The 22,311-nt window shown below is 41.5% G+C and overlaps 1 protein-coding gene across 3 annotated transcripts in view; it reads right to left on the minus strand.

Moving 5' to 3' along the window:
• The window catches only part of KIN (Kin17 DNA and RNA binding protein), a 37,196-nt gene that overhangs the window by 9,595 nt on the left and 5,290 nt on the right, over positions 1-22,311 (minus strand). For 2 of the 3 annotated variants that reach the window (XM_010389376.2, XM_030941337.1), the window contains exons 2-10: positions 22,214-22,308; positions 16,824-16,867; positions 16,617-16,739; positions 15,405-15,586; positions 12,364-12,412; positions 11,441-11,501; positions 5,972-6,101; positions 3,210-3,260; positions 550-618 (exon numbers count right to left, since the gene is read on the minus strand). In XM_010389376.2, coding sequence (XP_010387678.2) covers positions 550-618; positions 3,210-3,260; positions 5,972-6,101; positions 11,441-11,501; positions 12,364-12,412; positions 15,405-15,586; positions 16,617-16,739; positions 16,824-16,867; positions 22,214-22,308 — 804 coding nt within the window. The remainder of the gene's footprint in view (positions 1-549; positions 619-3,209; positions 3,261-5,971; positions 6,102-11,440; positions 11,502-12,363; positions 12,413-15,404; positions 15,587-16,616; positions 16,740-16,823; positions 16,868-22,213; positions 22,309-22,311) is intronic. The other variant, XM_030941339.1, reaches the window with a different exon arrangement.

Consider the following 22,311-nt stretch of genomic DNA (forward strand, 5'->3'; position numbering starts at 1 on the left):
CCAGGAGGCGATGGTTGCAATCAGCCAAGATCGTACCACTGCACTCCAGCCTGGACAACAGAGCCAGACTCTGTCTCAAAAATAAAAATAAAAATAAAAATAAATAAAATCCCAGAGTAGCCAAAAGGCGATCTCTCAAGCAAAACACAAGAAGTCCTCGTGAGACCTTGACAGTATAATTATTAGGCTGGTGTAAAAGTAATTGCAGTTTTTGCCATTACTTTTAATATATGGCCTATGATTTAAAAATAAAATACATTTTACTGACAAGCAAGGCATGCATGCTGAGATTTTGAAGAGGTGCTGATGGGACTTCACACATACAATCTGTCCTAGTAAGAAAACAGATCAACGTTGAGTATAAACTATGGATGAAAAAGAAATATTTCTCCAACAATCATGAATTCAGCTTCCATTTCATGGGATAATCAAGAATTTTAGACACAGTACTTCTGCTACCAGGACTTGATTTTCAAGAAATAACAAAATAGCTTCACTTAGTGACCCAAGCTTTTTTCACAAACTCCATTCATAATTGCATGTCCTTACCTTAACGATACCCTTTTTCTTATGATATTTCTCTCCCAGTTTTTTGGTTATAATTTTCACAATAATTTCCTAGAAAATAACAACAACAAAAAAAAAGAGGAAAGGAAAGACAGAAGTGATGGTTTATTTACTTCTTCCTTTTAAACTATGTTCACCCAAAACCACAGGAAAATATAACTGCCCTGCCAAATATGAAATGCTGGAGTTCTCTGCCTTCCCAACAACGGCAAACATTTCCTTAGCAATCTTTTATTCATTCTTCCCCTTTCTGTTCATCATGGTTAGCAAGAGGAAAAAAACATACATATGTATATACAAAATGTTTGATTTCTACATTGAAGAGTTCTGGAAATCTAGGACTGTTATCGGTGAATCTCAACTCTGGTACTTTATGTCTTTCGTAGATAGTTTCTTTCTCTCTATTGCAGGAAGTGAAAAGCACTCAGGTGTTCAGGTGTTCACTGCTGATAAAAACTCAGATTGCAAGAGACTCACTGGAAACTGCAAGGCACTGAGCCTTCGAGCTTATGCAGCACAGTTCTCACAATGCCCCTTTCTCATTAGGTTGCTTTGAATTTTGATACAAATGGGATTCCTCCAGATTAGTTATAGCTAAAGGTATTGTTCTTCTGAGCATTTAATTCTCAAATGGGAGGAAAATCTGGACGTATTTCCTATTAATGAATTTGGAGTTTGCTTCTTTACCATTTTTTCCTGATTTTTTCAGGAAAGCTGAAAAATTGGATTAGCTGTCTAAGAGCTAATAATGAAAATTAAATTGCCTAACAATGCAATATTCACTGCAGAGATTCTATATTTTCTACTTCAAGTGAATATATCCAAGAGATGGTCGCAAGTACTTCATAAAGCCATGCTTAAAATCATACCAACCAAACCTTAGGAAGGACTTTGGGGAGAGGGTATTTCATAGTAGAAAGATATGTTTAAGGAAGTCTCTCTTTTAAGACTTTCTAAATGAAGCCAATTAATACCAAAACAACTTCTCCAGTTTAGCCATGCTATTTTCTGGGCTAACTTCTCAAAGGCTCTCGTGGGTTCACACTCCAGTCATTGGAAGATAATTCATTACACCACTGTACTTACTGGCCCTTGCCCACAGTAAAGCTGTTAAAAATATTTCCTTTCTGAGTTTAAAAATTAAGCACAGTGGGCTGGGCGCGATGGCTCATCTCTGTAATCCCAGCACTTTGGGATGCCGAGGCAGGTGGATCACCTGAGGTCTGGAGTTTGAGACCAGCCTGACCAACATGGAGAAATCCCATCTTTACTAAAAATACAAAATGAGCTGGGCATGGTGGCCCATGCCTGTAATCTCAGCTATTAGGGAGGCCGAGGCAGGAGAATCGCTTGAACCCAGGAGGTGGAGACTGTAGTGAGCTGAGATTGTGCCACTGCACTCCAACATGGGCAACAAGAGCAAAACTCCGTCTCAAAAAAAAAAAAAGACATTAGGCACAGTGGCTCAGGCCAGTAAATACTGACACGCTGGGAAGCTGAGGCAGGAGGATCACTTGAGGCTGCTATGTTGACCAGCCTGGGCAACAGAGTAAAACCTCGTCTCTACGAAAAACACAAAAATCAGCAGGGCATTAGTGGTGCGTGCTTGTAGTCCTAGCTACTCTGGAAGCTGAGGTGGGAGGATCGCTTGAAGCCAGGAGTTTGAGACCAGCCTGGTCAATACAGCAAGACCTTGTCTCTATTTAAAAATAAAAAAAAGAATAAGACACTCTGAAAGTTTTATGAAAATGTCACATCTCAGTAAGTCTAAAATAGAGCATCAATAAATAATCATTTAACAATATTGCTAAATATTTAAAAACTATTTTTAAATTATTTTTTAAAACAATAATAAATTAATAAATAAGCAATAAAATATAAAACTCCCTTGAGTTTGTAAAATTAAAACTTGCTTTTCTCCACAATGTACCTATTAATAAACGGACAATTCTAGTTTCAGTAAGTTGTAAATTGAAAACCAACACTTGAGCATTTATAGTTCTACTCATTTCTGAAAACACAACCTTTTGTCTTATAGCAAAAATTGAAAATTTCTGGCTCAAGTTCAAGATGTCCATAAATAAGTTTAGCACCAAACTTAAGGAACATTAGTCTATAAGCATGAAGTAACCCTCCAATAGAAGTGCAACCAATAGGCCGGGCGCGGTGGCTCAAGCCTGTAATCCCAGCACTTTGGGAGGCCGAGACGGGTGGATCACCAGGTCAGGAGATCGAGACCATCCTGGCTAACACGGTGAAACCCCGTCTCTACTAAAAATACAAAAAACTAGCCGGGCGAGGTGGCGGGCGCCTGTAGTCCCAGCTACTCCGGAGGCTGAGGCAGGAGAATGGCGTGAACCCGGGAGGCGGAGCTTGCAGTGAGCTGAGATCCGGCCACTTCACTCCAGTCCGGGCGACAGAGCCAGACTCCGCCTCAAAAAAAAAAAAAAAAAAAAAAAAAAAAAAGAAGTGCAACCAATAATTAAAGATCTAATAGAAAGAAAATTCATTATAAGTTATAACTAACTGTATCTATATAGATTATACATGTTTGAAAAGTTTAGTTACTTATACTAAATGCTAGTTAAATCACTCACTTAAACAGACATTTAGAACTTAAGAAACTCCAACTGAATACTTACAGGCTGTAGCCAGTAATCTGTTCGGGCAGTCCTTTTCTTTTCCTCTTCAATCTGTAGAACACATAATGTCTGAATATTATCTCCTTAAAATCCTCATTGGACTTCAAAATACTATTCTATTTAACAAAATAACACCATAAAACTGTGAAGTCTTCTACTTCACAGAAGACCAATGACATAATTTGCAAGCTCTGATAAATACAAATAGACATTATTTGTCCTTAGTTTTTGATTTTAAAAAACTTGCATTTTTAAAAGTATGTAATAAAGCAAGTCAACTGACCTAGGAAGCAAACAGACACAACCCCCATTCCAGCTGCAAGACCAGCCCGTACCTGCCCTCACCCACTGTCTCCCATGTGACTGTCAGGAGCTGGAAAAGAGGCCATGTTTTCATGCAGTAAAATCGTAACGCATAGATCAATGCGGCACAGCATGGTTAAGCATACAGCCTGGTAGCAAACAGGGGGCTCCCTGTTTGAAAATGACAGTAAAGCTCATGAATGAAAGGGAAGAAAAATACCACCAAGAGGTAAATAACCGAGAGTGACCAAAAGAAAAGAGTGCTGTCTGGCTGTTTTGGCAAAAATATCCAATCCTTTTCTTTCTCAACTGCTTACAGTTAACCCTAAGTACCAATTTTCAATGGGATCGAACAATGTAATAATCCCCTGGTTGATTCGAAACTCCCACAACACTTTGGGAGGCCGAGGTGGGAGGATCACGAGGTCAGGAGTTTGAGACTAGCCTGGCCAACACGGTGAAACCCCGTCTCTACTAAAAGTACAAAAATTAGCCAGGTGTGGTGGTGCACACCTGTAGTCCCAGACACAAGAATTGCTTGAACCTGTGAGGCGGAGGCTGCAGTGAGCCGAGGTCACACTGCTGCACTCCAGCCTGGGTCACAGAGTCACACTCCATCTCAAAAAAGAAAAAAAACTCATTTTAAATCCTTCAACTTTTCAACAATGTTCTAAAATTAGTATTCATTATATTCAAAGAAGGTTGAAGGCTTTCCATTTTACTTTGAATAAAATTAAATTTAAAAATTCCCTGTCACAGCGTGCAAGACCTCTGTGGTGTTGGCCCTCCTGGCTCTCTGATCTCAAACGCCACCATGTGCTTGCTGCACTCCAGTCCCGTAGGCCTTTCCTTTGGATGCTTGATCGTTTCTGTCTAGGCACGGTTCACAAGATCTCTCCCCAGGCCCTACCCTCATACCTCCTTGGCGCTCAGCATTTTGTGATCATTCACTGGCTCACTGCTGAACAGCTCTGTCGTTAGAAGGAAAGCTCCATGACTAACAAGGACTGTTTTTCTATCTACTTACAGAGTGGGGCCTTGCACAAAGTGCAGCATGTAATAGGGATTCAGTTTCATAGTATATTCATCTTATATTTTACTTGAAGTTTTTTAGATCACCCTGCATGGTGTGAGGACTAGGAACAGAGAAGACTGAACAGCCAGCTGGGGGCAGTGGCTCACACCTTGTAATCCCAGCACTTTGGGAGGCTGAGGCGAGCGGATCACCTGAGGCCAGGAGTTCAAGATCAGCCTGGCCAGCATAGTGAAATCCTGCCTCTATAAAAAATGTAAAAAATTAGCCGGGCATGGTGGCAGGTGCCTATAATCCCAGTGACTCAGGAGGCTGAAGCAGAAGAATCTCTTGAACCTGGGAGGTGGAGGCTGCAGTGAGCCGAGATTGTGCAACTGCACTCTGACCTGGGCGACAGAGAGAGACTCTGTCTCAACAACAACCACCAAAAAAAAAAAAAAACATGTCACAGGTTTCTCTTGCTAGCTAGGAGGTGCTAAGTGGAAGTCAAAGTCAACAGGAGAGTAGCGGTTGAAGGAGGGAGGCCAACCACAGAGGACTCCAATTTCTTTTTCCTTTTTTAGACGGAGTCTCGCTCTGTCGCCCAGGCTGAAGTGCAGTGGCCGGATCTCAGCTCACTGCAAGCTCCGCCTCCCGGGTTCCCGCCATTCTCCTGCCTCAGCCTCCTGAGCAGCAGGGACTACAGGCGCCCGCCACCACGCCCGGCTAGTTTTTTGTATTTTTTTTTTAAGTAGAGACAGGGTTTCACCATGTTAGCCAGGATGGTCTCGATCTCCTGACCTCGTGATCCGCCCGTCTCGGCCTCCCAAAGTGCTAAGATTACAGGCTTGAGCCACCGCGCCCGGCCGAGGACTCCAATTTCTAATTGAATTCTACTGACCGTAACTACACAGGGAGTTTTAAAGACAGCACCTGAGGCATAAAAGGAAACTATTTAGGCGGGGCATGGTGGCTCACACTTGTAATCCTAGCATTTGGGAGGTCGAGGTGGGTGGATGACTTGAGGTCAGGAGTTCGAGATCAGCCTGGCCAACATGGTGAAACCCCATCTCTACTAAAAATACAAAAACTAGCCAGGTGTGGTGGTGGGCGACTGCAATCCCTGCTACTCAGGAGGCTGAGCCAGGAGAATCATTTGAACCTGGGAGGCAGAGGTTGCAGTGAGCCGAGACCATGCCAACTGCACTCCAGCCTGGGCAACAGGGCAAGACTCTGTCTCAAAAACAAACAAACAAACAAAACAAACAAACAAACAAACTTATTTAGAGGGGCTCCAACTCCGGTTCAGGGAACTGTATGTAGTGAGGTCACTATTCCCTAGTCCATATATGATAATTTTCCTAATTTTCTATTAATCTAATAAATGGTGAAATGATTTAATTTTCCTTGGGTTCTAAGGTATCCATATGCAGTCCATAAACTGTACCTCCATGATTTCATCCAGTGCAGATTTCTTTTTCTTCTTTTCTTTGGACTGAGCTGAGCTCTGGGCAGATTCTTTTCGTTTCACTGATGCTGAACTTCCTATTGTCTTCAGTGCACTCGGTCCCAGAGTACTGATGAACAGGAGAATCATGCTTGTTACCAAGAACCGTACACAGACGAATGCTTTAGGATGCGCAAAATTCACAATATAGAATAAATGTGTGACATGATTAATTTACAGGAGATTAGTGAAAACCACGGAGAACCTGTCCACATCTCTTACAGAACTATCAGCACCGAGTGAGCATTTAATCCGCGCTGTCTTTAACTCTCTATACCTTCTCCTCACTCCTTCAGTCAGTGCTACTATACTTTGTATAGTAAAATGATGGTAGGGAGCTTAGGCTTTGGTGTTGAGCAGATTAGGGTTTGAGGCTACTTCTATTAGGACCTGGGGTAATTCACTTTCCTAAGCCTCAAATCTTCATCTATCTCAAATGCAATAATTAAATGACATGTTTTCAAATGACGGATTTAAGTCTAGCATGTTACTCTCAGTTCTGGTTTTGTAAACCAAAATTCCAATGTGTTACTTACAAGTTTTTAATTGCTCCCAACTGCCCAGAGTTGACAATGTAAATCCTTTTTTTTTTTTTTGAGATGGAGTCTCACTCTGTTGCCCAGGCTGAAGTGCAGTGGCATGATCTCGGCTCACTGCAACCTCCACCTCCCAGGTTCAAGCAATTCTCGTGCCTCAGTTTCCCAAGTAGCTGGGATTACAGGCTCGCACCACCACGCTGGGCTAATTTTTATATTTTTAGTAGAGACGGGGTTTCGCAATGTTGGCCAGGCTAGTCTTGAACTCTTGACCTCTGGTGATCCACCTGCCTTGTCCTCCCAAAGTGCTGGGATTACAGGCATGAGCCACTGTGCCTGGCTGACAGTGTAAATTCTAACTTCTTTACTGCCAATATACAACTGTCACCACTGGCCCCAGAATACCATTCTAGTCACCATCCCTGACTTTCTATGTACACCAGTCACTAAGAACAATTCGCTATTGACTGAGCCATGCCCTATGCTTTGAGCTCTGAAAATTTGCACATGCCTTGTTTTATACCTAAAATAATCTCTCCTTTTATCCCCATTTGTTACAATTCTTCAAGGTCCATTCTTCCTGAGGGTTCTTGGATCTTGCAGTGTTTTGAAATGCCACAGTGCCTTGTGGCATGCATCACACTGCACCTTGTACGATAATCATTTGTATGTATGACTCCTCTCTTGTAGTAGGGAGGAACCATCTATTTTTTCCTGCAAAGTAGCAGTAACTATCTTGTAACTCACATGAAATAGATGCTCCATTAATATTTGCTGATCAAATGACTTTTACCCATCTATGATTAGTAGAGAATATAACAGATTTATTATTTTCCTTTATTTGGACTTTTAAAAAAATACATTTAAAGGTAGCATTAGATTGATGAACTGCTGGGTTACATTAAGTTTGAAGTCAACTAAAACCCCTACATCTTTTCTCTATGGAGAATTGTAGGTCAGGACTCTGTCACTCTGTTTTTATGGGAGTTGTTTCCTCTTTACCTAACTGTCAGGCTTTCCATTTACCTTTGTAAAATTTTACTTACTGGGTTTTGACCTGTAATTCAACCCACTGAACATACATTTAAACTCTGATTCTATTACTGAACGCATTTCCTAGGGTGTAACAACTATAAATAATGGACATGGGTTTTGCACAGGCCAAGTCCATGTAAAGATAAGCTCTTCAACTTTCTCCTTAAATGTTCTTTAGATTTAAGTATACTTTGAACTAGGGATCCAGGGATAATTCAGATCACAATCAACCACAATATGTCTACAAAATAGGCACTAATAACCCTAGCAAAAGAGGAGTTAGGATTAAGTGGTTATTTTTGGCTTGAGTGATTACCACTTCCTTGTCTCATGTTCACAAACCACCTATTTCCTATCGTAATCTGTTTGAAATGCTTGTTAATCTTATTATTTTCTGAAGATTTTTCTCCACTTAAAAAGATATATTTGCTTATTTTTCTGCCTTCTGGCTCCTCTACCAATCTCCATGATTACTCAGAGGTTCTCAACAGTAAGTCCCTAAATATTAATACATCTATAAATTATTTCAGTATTTTGGTGTTAATCTCAGCTTAGACACTTGAGTTTATTCAAGGCTATTATTTACTCTTCTTAAAACTGAACTGGGCTGGCGTGGTGGTTCATGCCTGTAATCCCGGCACTTTGGGAGGCTGAGGTGGGTGGATCATTTGAGGTCAGGAGTTTGAGACCAGCCTGACTAACATGGTGAAACCCAGTTTCTATTAAAAATACAAAAAAATCAGCCGAGCATGGTGTCGCATGCCCGTCCTCCCAGCTACTCGGGAGGCTGAGGCAGGAGAATCTTCTGAACTTGGAAGGCAGAGGTTGTGGTGAGCTGAGATCATACCATTGTGCTCCAGCCTGGGCAAAAAGAGCGAAACTCTTTCTCAAAAAAAAAGAAAAAGAAAATTTACTCAGCATCATTAAATACTTAGAATGCGACAATAATGGGGAAAAAGGATGACAAGAAGAGCCCAGCAAGATCGCAGGGTGAAGTGGGAAAACAGATGTAAAGGGCATTCCAGGAAGGGGAACAGCAGATGTAAAGGCAGGAAAGGGGGAGACCCCAGGCTCATTTAGGAAAGCCCAAATCAGTGGGCACAGCTGAGTGAAAACGGCAGGAGACACACAGGATCACAAAAGTCACTTAATAGTATGTAAAAAAATTCAAGGTCATCTTAGAGATGCCGAAACCAAGAGACGTTAAGAAATGAGTGACATGGTAAGAGCTGAAGTTTAGAAAGGTCCTTTTGCTGGCAATATCAAGATTCCATCAGAAGGGTGAGAGACTGAGACAGGGGTAAGGCAGAGTTAAAATAAAATCAAGGCAAGATATGAATATGAACAGATAGAAAAGGGAAAGTAAGGCTCCTTGAACAGCCTTCAGTTTTGCTTTCAGTAACTAGAGTGAATTCCAGCCCTTCTCAAAGGAGATAAAGAAGCCCAAAGAAGAAACAGAAATGAAAATCAAGTAAACTTTTTCAAGCAATAAGGGGGCTCATTTTCGTGCCTCAACACAGCCTAAAATGTCCACTTTGATATCTACATCATTTAGTTTATTCTAGGTTTTAGATATATAAGAGATATAAATCCACAGGAGAATGAATCCCAAACTATATTATGTATGATAATCTCAGAGAAAAAAAAAATCAGATGTCTTTCAGTTGTATTATCTATGACACTATTTACATACTTACACATATATTGTTCCTTATTCATGGACTCAGGTCACAACATCTTAACTTATCAAATAAATTATCAAATACATTATCAAAACTGGTCAAATAAAACAAATCTTTTTACTAATATCAAGGCTTGGCATAGGGGTACAGCAGGCTGAATAGACCCCCAGAAATATCAGGTCCTTATCCCTGAAACCTATCAATGTTACCTTATCTAAGAAAAGGGTCTTTGCAAATGAGATTAAGTTAAAGATCTTAAGATGAGGAGCTTGGCCTGGATTATCAGGGTGGACCCTAACTGCAATCATTCCTTTTCTTGTAAGAGCAAGGTAGAGGGAGATTTGACACCTGGAGGAAAAGGCGACGTGAGGATGGGGCAAAGAGACATTTGAAGATGCTGCTCTTAAATACTAGAGAGATGCAACCACGAGCCAAGTAATGCCAGTGGCCAACAGAGCTGGAAAAGGCAAGGGACAGATTCTTCCCCAGAGCACAGCCAGCAGGCAGGCTCCTTGATTTCAATCCAGTGATAATGATTCAGAATCTGACCTCCAGAGAAAGAACATATTTCTGTTGTTTTAAGCCACCCAGTTTGTGGTAATCTGTTACAGCAACCATAGAAAACTAATACAAGGGAGGTCAATTTGGGGAACACTGGAACCAATTTTAACATCTATCTACATCTAGGAATAACACATAATTCAAAAGAACAGACAGAAATGCATAACATTCTAAAACAATAAGGCATGTGTGTTATATTTGAGCCTATCTTCCAGGTCATATCATGCCAATGTTAGACAATTCTTCCGGAATATACCCAGATGTAGAATCCAAATAACCAATTTCTTGATTATATCTAACGTAGGTGTTAATTTTGAAACATTATTTTGATCAAAGTTAAGACATCTGGCAAATCATTTTAAAGCTGATCTATACTGCTGATTCAGCCTATCTATCTCCTTCCATACTCCTAGCCACTTATTCAATAGTGTAAATAAACAATGACCTATAAACAAACCTGAAAAACTTAGATCTTAAAAAAAAACATGTAAAGTACTAAGTAAAATAGAAAATATCACCAGCTTAAAAACAAATTCCAGTAGATACTGGTACTTGACTACCTTGTCTTACTCATCTTTTTTAACCTCCATGACAAAACTGAATGTACTGCATGTCAGAAATAGTGAATAAAGATTTGGTCAAAGAATACATTAAAAATTGCAAGAGAAGTAATGTAGAAAGTAGGTAGAACTACCTGACCACATGCTATGCCAGGTTTTGGCAAACGACAGCCTAAAGGCCAAATGCCAGCTGCCACCTGCCACCAGCTTTTGTAAATAAATTTACTGGAACCCAGCCATGCTCAGTTCCTTCATGCACTGTCCACGGCTGCTTTCTCACTACGACAGCAGAGTTCACTTATTGTGACAAAGACACCTGGCCAAAAAAGCCTAAAACATTTACTGTGCGGCTCTTTACAGAAAAAGTTTGCTGACCCCTACCCTGTGCTAGACCATCTAGAAGGGCAGGTAATGATTACTGAGTGTTTCCTGGTATATTGACACTGTACTGGAGGCTAAGGAGAGAGGCTGATAATCTCTATTCTCAGAAAACTCACAATGCAGCAAGTGAAAGAAAAATGCATACCCAGCTAACATTTAAACTGTGGCAAGCGGACTAAGACAGGAAAATAGACAGTTTTATACAGCAAACAAGGAACCGTTAACTGGAGAAAGATTCATGGAGAAGCAAAAGTTTATTCATGTGAAACATATAATCAAAATGAGGCTTTCCTCACAAAACAGAATCATCTCATCACAGGCAAACAGGAAAAGAACAGTTGCTAGCTGGACACAGTAGGGTATGACTGTAATCCCAGCTATTGATACCTGGGAGGCTGAGGCAGGAAGATCACCTTGAGCCCAGGAGTTCAAGGCCAGCCTGGGCAACATAGCAAGACCCTATCTCTTAAAAACAAAAACAAAAACAAAAACAAAAAAAAGAACAATTGACAAGAAAACAGTGCAACCAACAAAAACCAAAAAAAGGTGAAAACTACAACTAGAAAAAAATGATTCACAATACTTTAAAATGCAGTAACCAATATTTCACAAAAATCCTAAAGTGTTAAGATATCCATGAATGATGCAGCTCACCTTGACTTGGAAGACGTTGCTCCGGATGAACTGCATGCTCCTTTACTCAAATTAAACGTGACTAGAAGAAAAAAATGTTATTCCACATGTACATTGCAGGAAAATCATAATAAAACTTCTCAGACAAGATACTACAAAGTGTTCACAGAGGATCTCAGGGACATTCTCAATAAACGAGAGCTAAAATGTTCCTATGTGGAGACCACACATTGCTGTAAAACGTCCCAGACTGACAACCATAGAACAGGAGGAACTTTGCACGCCATGTCACCGTGGCAGACCACACAGGCACTTCCCTGCTCTATCCCCATTTCCCCTGGGGAACAGTACTCCAATTCTGTTTAGGTCTCCATACCTCTTGCCTGTGGCTCAGGGGACATAACACCATTTTCATCCCTGGGGTAAATTCTGATTGTCTAAACCAATCAACACAATCCCAGTGACTGCTTTTGGGGTGGATGTGTGACACAGTTCTGGCCAATGACATCTGAAAGGAAATCTATTGAAGGGAGGAGTGTCTTCTTGGAAAAGTATCCTTGCTCCTAACAGGATTCTAGAAGAGCATCCAGAGATGTTCTCTGCCACCCTCATGACAATGCAGAGTCTGCATGTGATGGCTGGCGTGTTGGCAGCTACCTTGTGCCCATACAGCATGCAGAACCACCTTACCTCTGAGATTCTTATTATGGCAAGATATTTCCTTATTGTTTAAGCTAATTGTACTCAATTTTGTTACTTGTAGCTTCAGCTAGACTATCCAATTAATTAATTAGTATTACCTTTTCATTAAATCAATAAAAACAATGTAACTCAGACAGATTGGATGTCTTACTCCCAGATAGGTTGACAAGTTGCATTTTTAACAAAACCAATATAAAAGCATCTATGTTTAAAAAAAGAAAGAAAAGAAAAAATAAAACTACCTTTCTCTTCATCATTTTCTCTGCTTAATTCCGTAAAAGTAGGGGCCTCCTAAAAAAAAAGAAAGTTTTAAGGTTTTGGTGTACAGTGCATTTACTATCACCATTCAATAGGCCTAAGTTATGACTTGCTACCTGTGTTGCCAGGCAGCTCTAACACGCAAGTGATTAAGATCCTAATTAAGAAATTACACGCTTTTGGCCGGGCATGGTGGCTCACGCCTGTAATCCCAGCACTTTGGGAGGCTGAGGTGGGCAGATCACGAGGTCAGGAGTTTGAGACCAGTCTGGCCAAAATAGTGAAACCCCATCTCTACTAAAAATACACAAAAAATTAGCTGGGCATGGTGGTGTGCACCTGTAATCCCAGCTACTCAGGAGGCTGAGGCAGGAGAATCGCGTGAACCTGGGAGGCAGAGGTTGCAGTGAGCCAAGATTGTGCCACTGTACTCCAGCCTGGGCAACAGAATGAGACTCTGTCTCAAAAAAAAAAAAAAAAAAAAGAAAAGAAAAGAAAAAGAAAAAGAAATTACATGTTTTTGGCCCAGTACGGTGGCTCACACCTGTAATCCTAACACTTTGGGAGGCCGAGGCAGATGGATCACCTGAGGACAGGCATTCGAGACGAGCCTGGCCAACATGGTGAAACTCTGTCTCTACTAAAAATACAAAAATTTAGCCGGGTGTGATGGCGGGCGCTTGTAATGCCAGCTACTCAGGAGGCTGAGCCAGGAGAATCGCCTGAACCCAGGGGGTGAGTGTTGCAGTGAGCCGAGATCGCGCCACTTTACTCCAGACTGGGTGAAAGAGCGAGACGAGCCTGGCCAACTTGGTGAAACCCCGTCTCTACTAAAAATAATTAGCCGGGTGTGGTGGCGGGCACCTGTAATCCCAGCTACTCGGGAGTCTGAGGCAGGAGAATCGCTTGAACCTGGGAGGCGGAGGTTGCAGTGAGCCGAGATCATGCCGCTGCATTCTCCAGCCTGGGTGACAGAGCAAGATGTTGTCTCAAAAAAAAACAAAAAACAAAAGAAATTACATGCTTTGGCTGGGCATGGTGGCTCATGCCTGTAATCCCAGCACCTTGGGAGGCCGAGCTCAGGCGGGAGGAATGCTTGAGGCCAGGAGTTAGAGGCCAGCCTGGACTACATAGCAAGAACCCCCATCTCTACAAAAAAAAAAAAAAATTAGCCAGGCATGGTGGTGCATGTCTATAGTCCCAGTTACTCATATGAAGCAACAGGTTCACTTGAGCACCAGAGGTCAAGGGTGCAGTGAGCTGTAATCACACCACTGCATTCTAGCCTGGTGACAGAGAGAGACAGTCTCTCAAAAAAAAATTAGAACTTACATGCGTTGCAAATATTATCCAATTGAGAATTATTCTAAATACCAAAAAGTAGCTTTTCTGTACCAAATGGCAGAAGTTTACCCATATTCTTATTTCTATTACAACTTAAACAGGAAATAACAAAAATATAAGGCAATAAACCTTAGGAAAAGCAAAAACTTTTTTATTTTTTTTAAGTCTGTTCAAGAACAGACTAAACTAATGAATAATGAATAGTGGTATATTGGAACAATGGTTACTTCTGGGAGATGGGGTATTAATTGGCAATGAGCATGAGGAAACCCTCTGGGATACTAGAAAAGTCCTATATCTTTACCTGGGTGGTGGTTCCACACATTACCTGTCACTCTTTCTACACACATATATTTGTAAAAGTTCAGTGAACTGTACACATAAGATTAATGCACCTCATACACTTTAATCAATGCATGTTAGAGCTCAATAAACAGTTCAAAAACCACTCAGTTTCACATACACACCAGGCTATCTTTGCCTGCTCACACACAAGTGTTAGAACGTAAGCCACAGAAGGCTGGGCGTGGTGGCTCATGCCTGTAATCTCAGCATTTTGGGAGGCTGAAGAGGGGGGATCACCTGAGGTCAGGAGTTTGAGACCAACCTGGCCAACATGGCGAAACCCCATCTCTATTAAAAATGCAAAAAATTAGCCCAATGTGGTGGCTTATGCCTGTAGTCCCAGCTACTTGGGAGGCTGAGACACAAGAATCACTTGAACCCACAAGGCGGGGGTTGCAGTGAGCTGAAATTGCGCCACCGCACTCCAGCCTGGGTGACAGAGTGAGACTCCGTCTCAAAAAAAAAAAAAGTAAGCCACAGGAGACAGTTTTCTGTACCTTTTGTTCACTGAGTATTCCCTACGCCTACAAGAATCCTGGCACAGTGGAGGCGCTGATAAATATACGTTGAAATAAATGCCTCAACCTAGTTATTCTAACACCTCAGCTCCTTCCCTCCCCATTCATCTGGCTTACACCCACTGATTCTTCAAGACTCCTGGGCACTGAGGTTGTATCCACCCTCAAATACTCTATCCTCCCCAGGCCAGAGTAAACATTGCTTCTCTATGTTTCCACACACTGCGTTTACCTCCAGTACTGAATTAATCATAATCAGTTGAAATTATCTGTGTATATGTCTTCCCATTAGGTAGCGTCTCTATTTAGATATAAGGAAATTGAGGTTTGGAAAGACTATGTAATTATACAAGATTATGAAGTTAGTAAGTCAAATGTGCTTTTGACACCAGGCTGGTCCTCCTCTTAGTTAAGGAACAGTGCGCACAGAAACTTGATTCAATGCTGAAAAAACACAAGCTGGCTGGGTGTGGTGGCTCATGTCTGTAATCCTGTCACTTTGGGAGGCTGAGGCAGGCGGATCACCTGAGGTCAGGAGTTGGAGACCAGCCTGACCAACGTGGCGAAACCCTGTCTCTACTAAAAGTACAAAAATTAGCTGGGCGTGGTGGCAGCGCCTGTAGTCCCAGCTACTCAGGAGGCTGAGGCACGGGAATTGCTTGAACCCGGGAGGCAGAGGTTGTAGTGAGCTGAGATGGTACCACTGTACTCCAGCCTGGGTGACAGAGCAAGACTCCATCTCAAAAAACAAAAAACCAAGCCATTGTGCTTCTTTAGATCTTTGGACATTGCTTCTCAGGATGGTATTGCTTGCCCACCTGTTCCTTCCCTTCCAGGCCTCTTCTCACTTGTTCTTCAATAAATTTGGCAGTTTTTTCTTCATCATCAAGGTCCTGCTTTTTCTTTTTCTCCAGTTCCAGTTGCCGGCGAATAGTTTCTGGGTCCCTGTCTATGTACTGAATATACCAGCCTTTTGGTGTCTCATCCACTTTGCACAAGCCTTAAAAAAACAGCCGCCACCATAAATTAGCATACAATCAAAGCAAAATATAAATATGAATGTGTTTCATCGCTGCATATTTATTCATTCAAATACACTCAAATCAGACCGAGCACCGTGGCTTACACATGTAATCTCAGCACTTTAGGAGGCTGACACAGGTGGATCACTTGAGGTCAGGAACTCAAGACCAGCCTGGCCATCATGGTGAAACCCCATCTCTACTAAAAATACAAAAATTAGCTGGGCATGGTGGCACACACCTGTAATCCCAGCTACTCAGGAGGTTGAGGCAGGAGAACAGCTTGAACCTGGGAGGTGGAGACTGCAGTGAGCTGAGATCGCACCACTGCACTCCAGCTTAGGCAACAGAGTGAGACTCAGTCTCAAAAACAAAACAGAACACCAAATACACTAAAATACATTCAAATACACAAATTCATGCAGCAAATGGGATTTTCCATATTTATATTTAAGGAAATTTAGATACTATATATGGATTCAACCAACTGTGGGTGAGAAATATTCAAAAAAAGAAAAATGGATGGTTGCATCTGTACTGAACATGCACAGACATTTTTTTCTTCTAATTTTTCCTTAATGATAGAGTATAGAAACTATTTACATTGTATTAAATATTATAAGAAATCTAGAGATGATTTAAAGTACGAGGGAGGATGTATATAGGTTACACGCAAGTACTATATCATTTTATTTTATAAAAGGGACTTGAGTGTCTGTGAAGTCTGGTTATCAGCAAGGAGTCCTGGACCCAATCCCCCATGGATACCGAGAAACAGCTGTATGATCTTGCATAGTGTTTATTCAATTCTATCTAAGTATTTAATATCCAATGGTTATATGATGTTCTATTAACTTAAGGCAGAAATTATGCTCCCAAAATGGAATCAAGTAACATGATGAATAAGCAAAACGCTGACCCAATTTTTTTCTTTTCTTATCCCAAACATCTCATCCTACGAAGATTAGAAATGGGAAAGAAGAAGCAACTTTGAAATCTCATTCTTACCTTCTCTGCCCAGCCACTTAGTAAAATCGGTCAGAGTTTCCCACTGAGTTGCATTCATATGGATGTGCTCTCGGTGGCTGATGTATTCATTGTAGACAATGTTGTTGTGGACCCTTTTAGTGCCTGAGAACAAAATACGACACTGATGATCCTCAGAAGATTATGCGATTTATAAAGTTATTATTTGCACATACTTAAAATGTTTACCAAAGCGTCTCCTGAGAAGTTCTAAAAAGTCATTTCGGAATTCCCTAATAAAGAAAGAAAGGAAAGCATTAAGGTAATTTCTACAAACATATAGCATCATCTTCCTGAAATTTAAGCAGTAGCATAGTTTTTTGTTTTTGTTTTTTTTGAGATGGAGTCTCGTTCTTGTCACCCAAGCTGGAGTGCAGTGGCGCAATCATGATCTCAGCTCACTGCAACCTCCACTTCCCAGGTTCAAGTGATTTCTCTTGCCTCAGCCTCCCAAGTATCTGGGATTACAGTGGTCTACCATCACGCCTGGCTAATTTTTTTTTTTTAATTTTTAGTAGAGATGGGGTTTCACCATGTTGGACAGGCTGGTCTCAAACTCCTGGCCTCAGGTGATCCACCTGCCTCAGCCTCCCAAGCTGCTGGGATTACAGGCGTGAGCCACTGCATCCAGCCAGTATAGTTTTAATGCCCAAATGATATATGAAACATCTAAATGAATATGGCTATGAACCTTTAAAAACTGATCAAGGAAAGAACTCCAAAAGATTACAGCTTTTAAGGATTAAGTTAAAAGACAGTTTGGAGTTGAAATGTTTTGTCTTGGCAAAGCAGTCATAGAAAAAGTTACCACGTACCTTCGGAATGGTTCCTTCATGAAGTCTGTTAGTGCCACTGATGGTGGCATAATGACCCCAGTCTATCTATGATAACAAAACTGCCCTGATTCCACGTGAAATTGGCACTTAATATGTGTCTCTGAGCTGGGTACACTGTAGTAAGTGCTAGATAAACCTAGGTGAATAAGACATAAATCTTAACTTTCAAGGAGGTTACAATCTAGCAGAACCAAAAAGAAATGTAACAAAATATCATTGAAAGAGTCACAGGAGATGCCCAGAGGTGATTTTATTGTGGGCAGTGAAGGATAAGTAGAACCCTAGAGGTGAACTGCAAGAGAAAGCTCTTTCCAGCTGGCAAAGAAACATGAAAGCCTCACATATCTGAGAAATGGCTTAATTTGACTAAAATTGATGGCTGATAAAACTCAGAGTGAGAGGGAGGGTAGAGTAGAATAAGGGAGATGATGTGGCTGGGAAACCAAAATAAGGTTTGGCTAATTTTTGAAGTACCTCGAATGTCACGTGAAAGAGGCTGAGTTTTGTGCTGTCAATAGAAAAGCATTAAACAATTTTGTTTGGCCCGGGTGCGATGGCTCATACCTGTAATCCCAGGACTTTGGGAGGTCAAGACAGGAGGATCTCTTGAGCCCAGGAGTTCGAGACCAGCCTGGGCAACAAAGTGAGACACTGTCTCTAAACCAAAAAAATTTAAAAATTAGCCAGGTGTGGTGGCGTGCATCTATGTTCCCAGTTACACGGCAGGCTGAAGCAGGAGGATTGCCTGAGCCCAGGAGGTCAAGGCTATAGTAAGCCATGACGATGCCACAGAACAAGACCCTGTCTTTAAAAAAAAAAAAAAAAAAAAAAAAAAAAAAAAGGCCGGGGGCGGTGGCTCAAGCCTGTAATCCCAGCACTTTGGGAGGCCGAGACAGGCGGATCACGAGGTCAGGAGATCGAGACCATCCTGGCTAACACGGTGAAACCCCGTCTCTACTAAAAAATACAAAAAACGAGCCGGGCGAGGTGGCGGGCGCCTGTAGTCCCAGCTACTCGGGAGGCTGAGGCCGGAGAATGGCGTAAACCCGGGGGGTGGAGCTTGCAGTGAGCTGAGATCGTGCCACTGCACTCCAGCCTGGGCAACAGAGCGAGACTCCATCTCAAAAAAAAAAAAAAAAGGCTCAACACGTTGGCTCATGCCTGTAATTATCCCAGCACTTTGGGAGGCCAAGGTGGGCGGATCACAAGGAGGTCAGGAGATTGAGACCATCCTGGCTAACACGGTGAAACCCCATTTCTACTAAAAATACAAAAAATTAGCCGGGTGTGGTGGCGGGTGCCTGTAGTAACAGCTACTCAGGAGGCTGAGGCAGGAGAATCACTTGAACCTGGGCGGCAGAGGTTGCAGTGAGCGGAGATCATGACATTGTACTCCAGCCTAGGGGACAGAGTGAGACTCTGTCTCAAAAATATATATATAAATATATATATATACACACACACACATATATATATACACACACACACATATATATAGTATTAAAAATTTTTAAATGTATTTTTAAAACTTTGGAGAAATGTGTTAAAATCTGGTAGACAGCAGAGAACAATAATTCTCAAATTGTGGCCTCTAGACCAGCAGCATCAGCCGCTGAGAACTTGACAGAAACTAAAAGACTCCAGTCCTGCCCCAGACTGACCACCTCAGAAGTCGGGTGACTCTGATGCACTCCGCAGTTTGTGAATCACTGGTGTAAAACACGTACAGAAGGGGATGAAGCTGCAGGCTGGGCGACCAGTGAGAACCTCACTAAAATACTTTAGGTGAGAGATGCAGAGAACTACTACTAGGCCAGTGAGAATGCAAAGGACACAGTATAAAGGACGTTGTGCAGGACAACTGACAAATGGAAATTCCAAGAGGACTTGTGGTTTACAACTGAGGAGTGTGGGTGATGGCTATTTGCCAGCACAGAATAAGAAGCAGGTTTGGCTGGGTGAGGTGGCTGACACTTGTAATCCCAGCACTTTGGGAGGCTGAGGAGGGAAGATCGCTTGAGCCTAGGAGTTCAAGACCAGCCAGGGCAACAGTAGTGAGGCCTGATTTCTGCTAAACAAAAAAAAGTAGCCAGGCTTGTAGTCCCAGCTACTTCAGTGGTTGAGGTGAGAGGATCACTTAAGCCAGAGAGATAGAGGCTGCAGTGAGCTATGATTGTACCACCACGCTCCAGCCTGGGCAAAGAGATCCTGTCTTTGTAAAACAAAAGACAGGTGCTTAGCCCGGCACTTTGGGAGGCTGAGGCGGGTGGATCACAAGGTCAGGAGTTCAAGATCAGCCTAACCAACATGGTGAAACCCCTTCTCTACTAAAAATACAAAAATTAGCTAGGTGCAGTGGCACATGCCTGTAATCTCAGCTACTCAGGAGGCTGAGGCAAGAGAACCGCTTAAACTGGGAGGCGGAGGTTGTGGTGAGCCGAGATTGTGCAATTTTGGCAAATTGAGTATTTGGCACATGGTTTCTAAAAAATAAACAAAGTGTGTCTGTCACATTAAGGGAAACAACTGACAGTATTTGTTGCCAATGATAAAATCTGAACTCTCAAACTAGTATCTGCCACTGTGAAGCTGATACAATTCCCAATACTTTTAAAGATGTTTCTGATGACTTCAGTGTTGACATTAATGAATGATTTTATGACATTGTTTGATAAAATCTGTCACCATTGGGAAGATCTAAGAAAGTCAGTGAAATGATAAGTTTTAAAATGACCAGTGCACGTTACAAAATCATGCATGGGGTATAAGAGTCACTCAAAATCAAAGACAACCCATGGATTTTAATGTAACAGAGTACAAAAGGTTCACTGACCTGGTTTCAGAGTCCCCACTGGAACTAATCTTTAAGACACTGCCATGCATTGTGTTTTGATGTAGTATCAAGGAATAAAATTATCTGAAAATATTATTAAAATACTCCCCCTGCTTCCAACTACATATCTATGTAAAGGCTGGAGTTTTCTTTCTTCCTTACTAGACTGTGAACTCAAGGGCTGGATTTTCTTTCTGTGCTTCAATCAAAACATTTCCCAACAGACTGAATGCAGACGGAGATTCAAGAATTCAACTGGCCTCTATTAGGTGAGACATTGAAGAGATTTGCAAAGATGTAAAACAATGCATGTTTTAAAATTTAGAAGATGTAATTGTTTTTCATTAAAAACATTATTAACTTTAACACATAAGTGTATTATTTTTAAAAATTAATTTATGGCTGGGCACGGTGGCTCACGCCTATAATCCCAGCACTTTGGGATGCTGAGGCAGGTGGATCACCTGAGGTCAGGAGTTCAAGACCAATATGGCCAACATGCTGAAACCCTTTCTCTCTTAAAAATATAAAAAATTAGCCGGGCATGGTGGCGCATGCCTGTAATCCCAGCTACAGCTACTCGGGAGGCCGAGGCAGGATAATTGCTTGAACCCAGGAGGCAGAGGTTGCAGTGAGCCAAGATCATGCCACTGCACTCCAGCCTGGGCAATAAGAGTGAAACTCTGTCTCAATAAGAATAATTTATAAACCAATTTTTAAAAAAAACTTGTTTTGATTTCTATGTGTTGATACACATAACCCACATAAACAGAAGTTCTTGGGGTCTTCAATATTTTTTATAAGTATAATGGGGTCCTAGGACCAAAATGTCTAGAAGTTTGGAAAGAAAGAGATGGTAACAAGCAAAGAGATGGTTATCAATGGTAATGATAACAACAGCTAATCTGAATTGAATATAGGCACTCTTCTAAGCACTCATAAAGTATTAATTAATTGACCTTCATATAAACTCTATGAAGGATCAGCAATACTTAGAAGAGTTTGCTATTTTTAGTGCCAATTTTTTTTTTTTTTTTTGAGACGGAGCCTTGCTGTGTCACCCAGGCTGGAGTGCAGTGGTGCAATCTCAGCTCACTGCAACCTCTGCCTCCTGGGTTCAAGCAATTCTCCTGCCTCAGCCTCCTGAGTAGCTGGGATTACAGGCGTCCACCACCACATCAGGCTAATTTTTGTATTTTTAGTAGAGATGGGGTTTCGTCATCTTGGCTACACTGGTCTTGAACTCCTGACCTTGTGCTCCATCCGCCTTGGCCTCCCAAAGTGGCTAATTTTTGTATTTTTAGTAGAGATGGGGTTTCGTCATCTTGGCTACACTGGTCTTGAACTCCTGACCTTGTGCTCCATCCGCCTTGGCCTCCCAAAGTGGCTAATTTTTGTATTTTTAGTAGAGATGGGGTTTCGTCATCTTGGCTACACTGGTCTTGAACTCCTGACCTTGTGCTCCATCCGCCTTGGCCTCCCAAAGTGCTGGGATTACAGGTGTGAGCCACCTCGCCTGGCTTTTTAGCACCATTTTAGAGATGAGGAGAAGAAACCACAGGAAAACGTAAGTAGGTCATCCAAAGGCATACAGTTTTTCAATGGATAAGGATTTGAGTTTGGGAAGTCTGAACGCAGAACCTATGTTCTTTGTCACAAGTGTGTTAGGATGAAAGACAGCTTCGTATATTTGAAGTGGAAGAAAGGAAAAACTAAGTTGCAAGAAATAATTTTGTAACAGTCTTATAGTATGATTAATTTTCAAAAGAAGATAAAAACTAAGCATAGAGAGAATAGTTATGTTAACATATAAAGAAATAATAGAACTTCCAATATTTAAAATATTAACCATCTATTAAGTGTTCAACTGAATAAAGCTTATAAGATAAAGAGTTCTTTGAGTTACTTACTCTGAAAAATAATCCATAAACTGCTGAGGATTTTCTGAAGCCAGCAATAGTTGTCTCTGATGAGATTCGGACATACAATGACACTTAAAGCCATTCTA

The sequence above is a fragment of the Rhinopithecus roxellana genome, chromosome 11 (genome assembly GCF_007565055.1).
Source record: "Rhinopithecus roxellana isolate Shanxi Qingling chromosome 11, ASM756505v1, whole genome shotgun sequence".
Lineage (NCBI taxonomy): Eukaryota > Metazoa > Chordata > Mammalia > Primates > Cercopithecidae > Rhinopithecus > Rhinopithecus roxellana.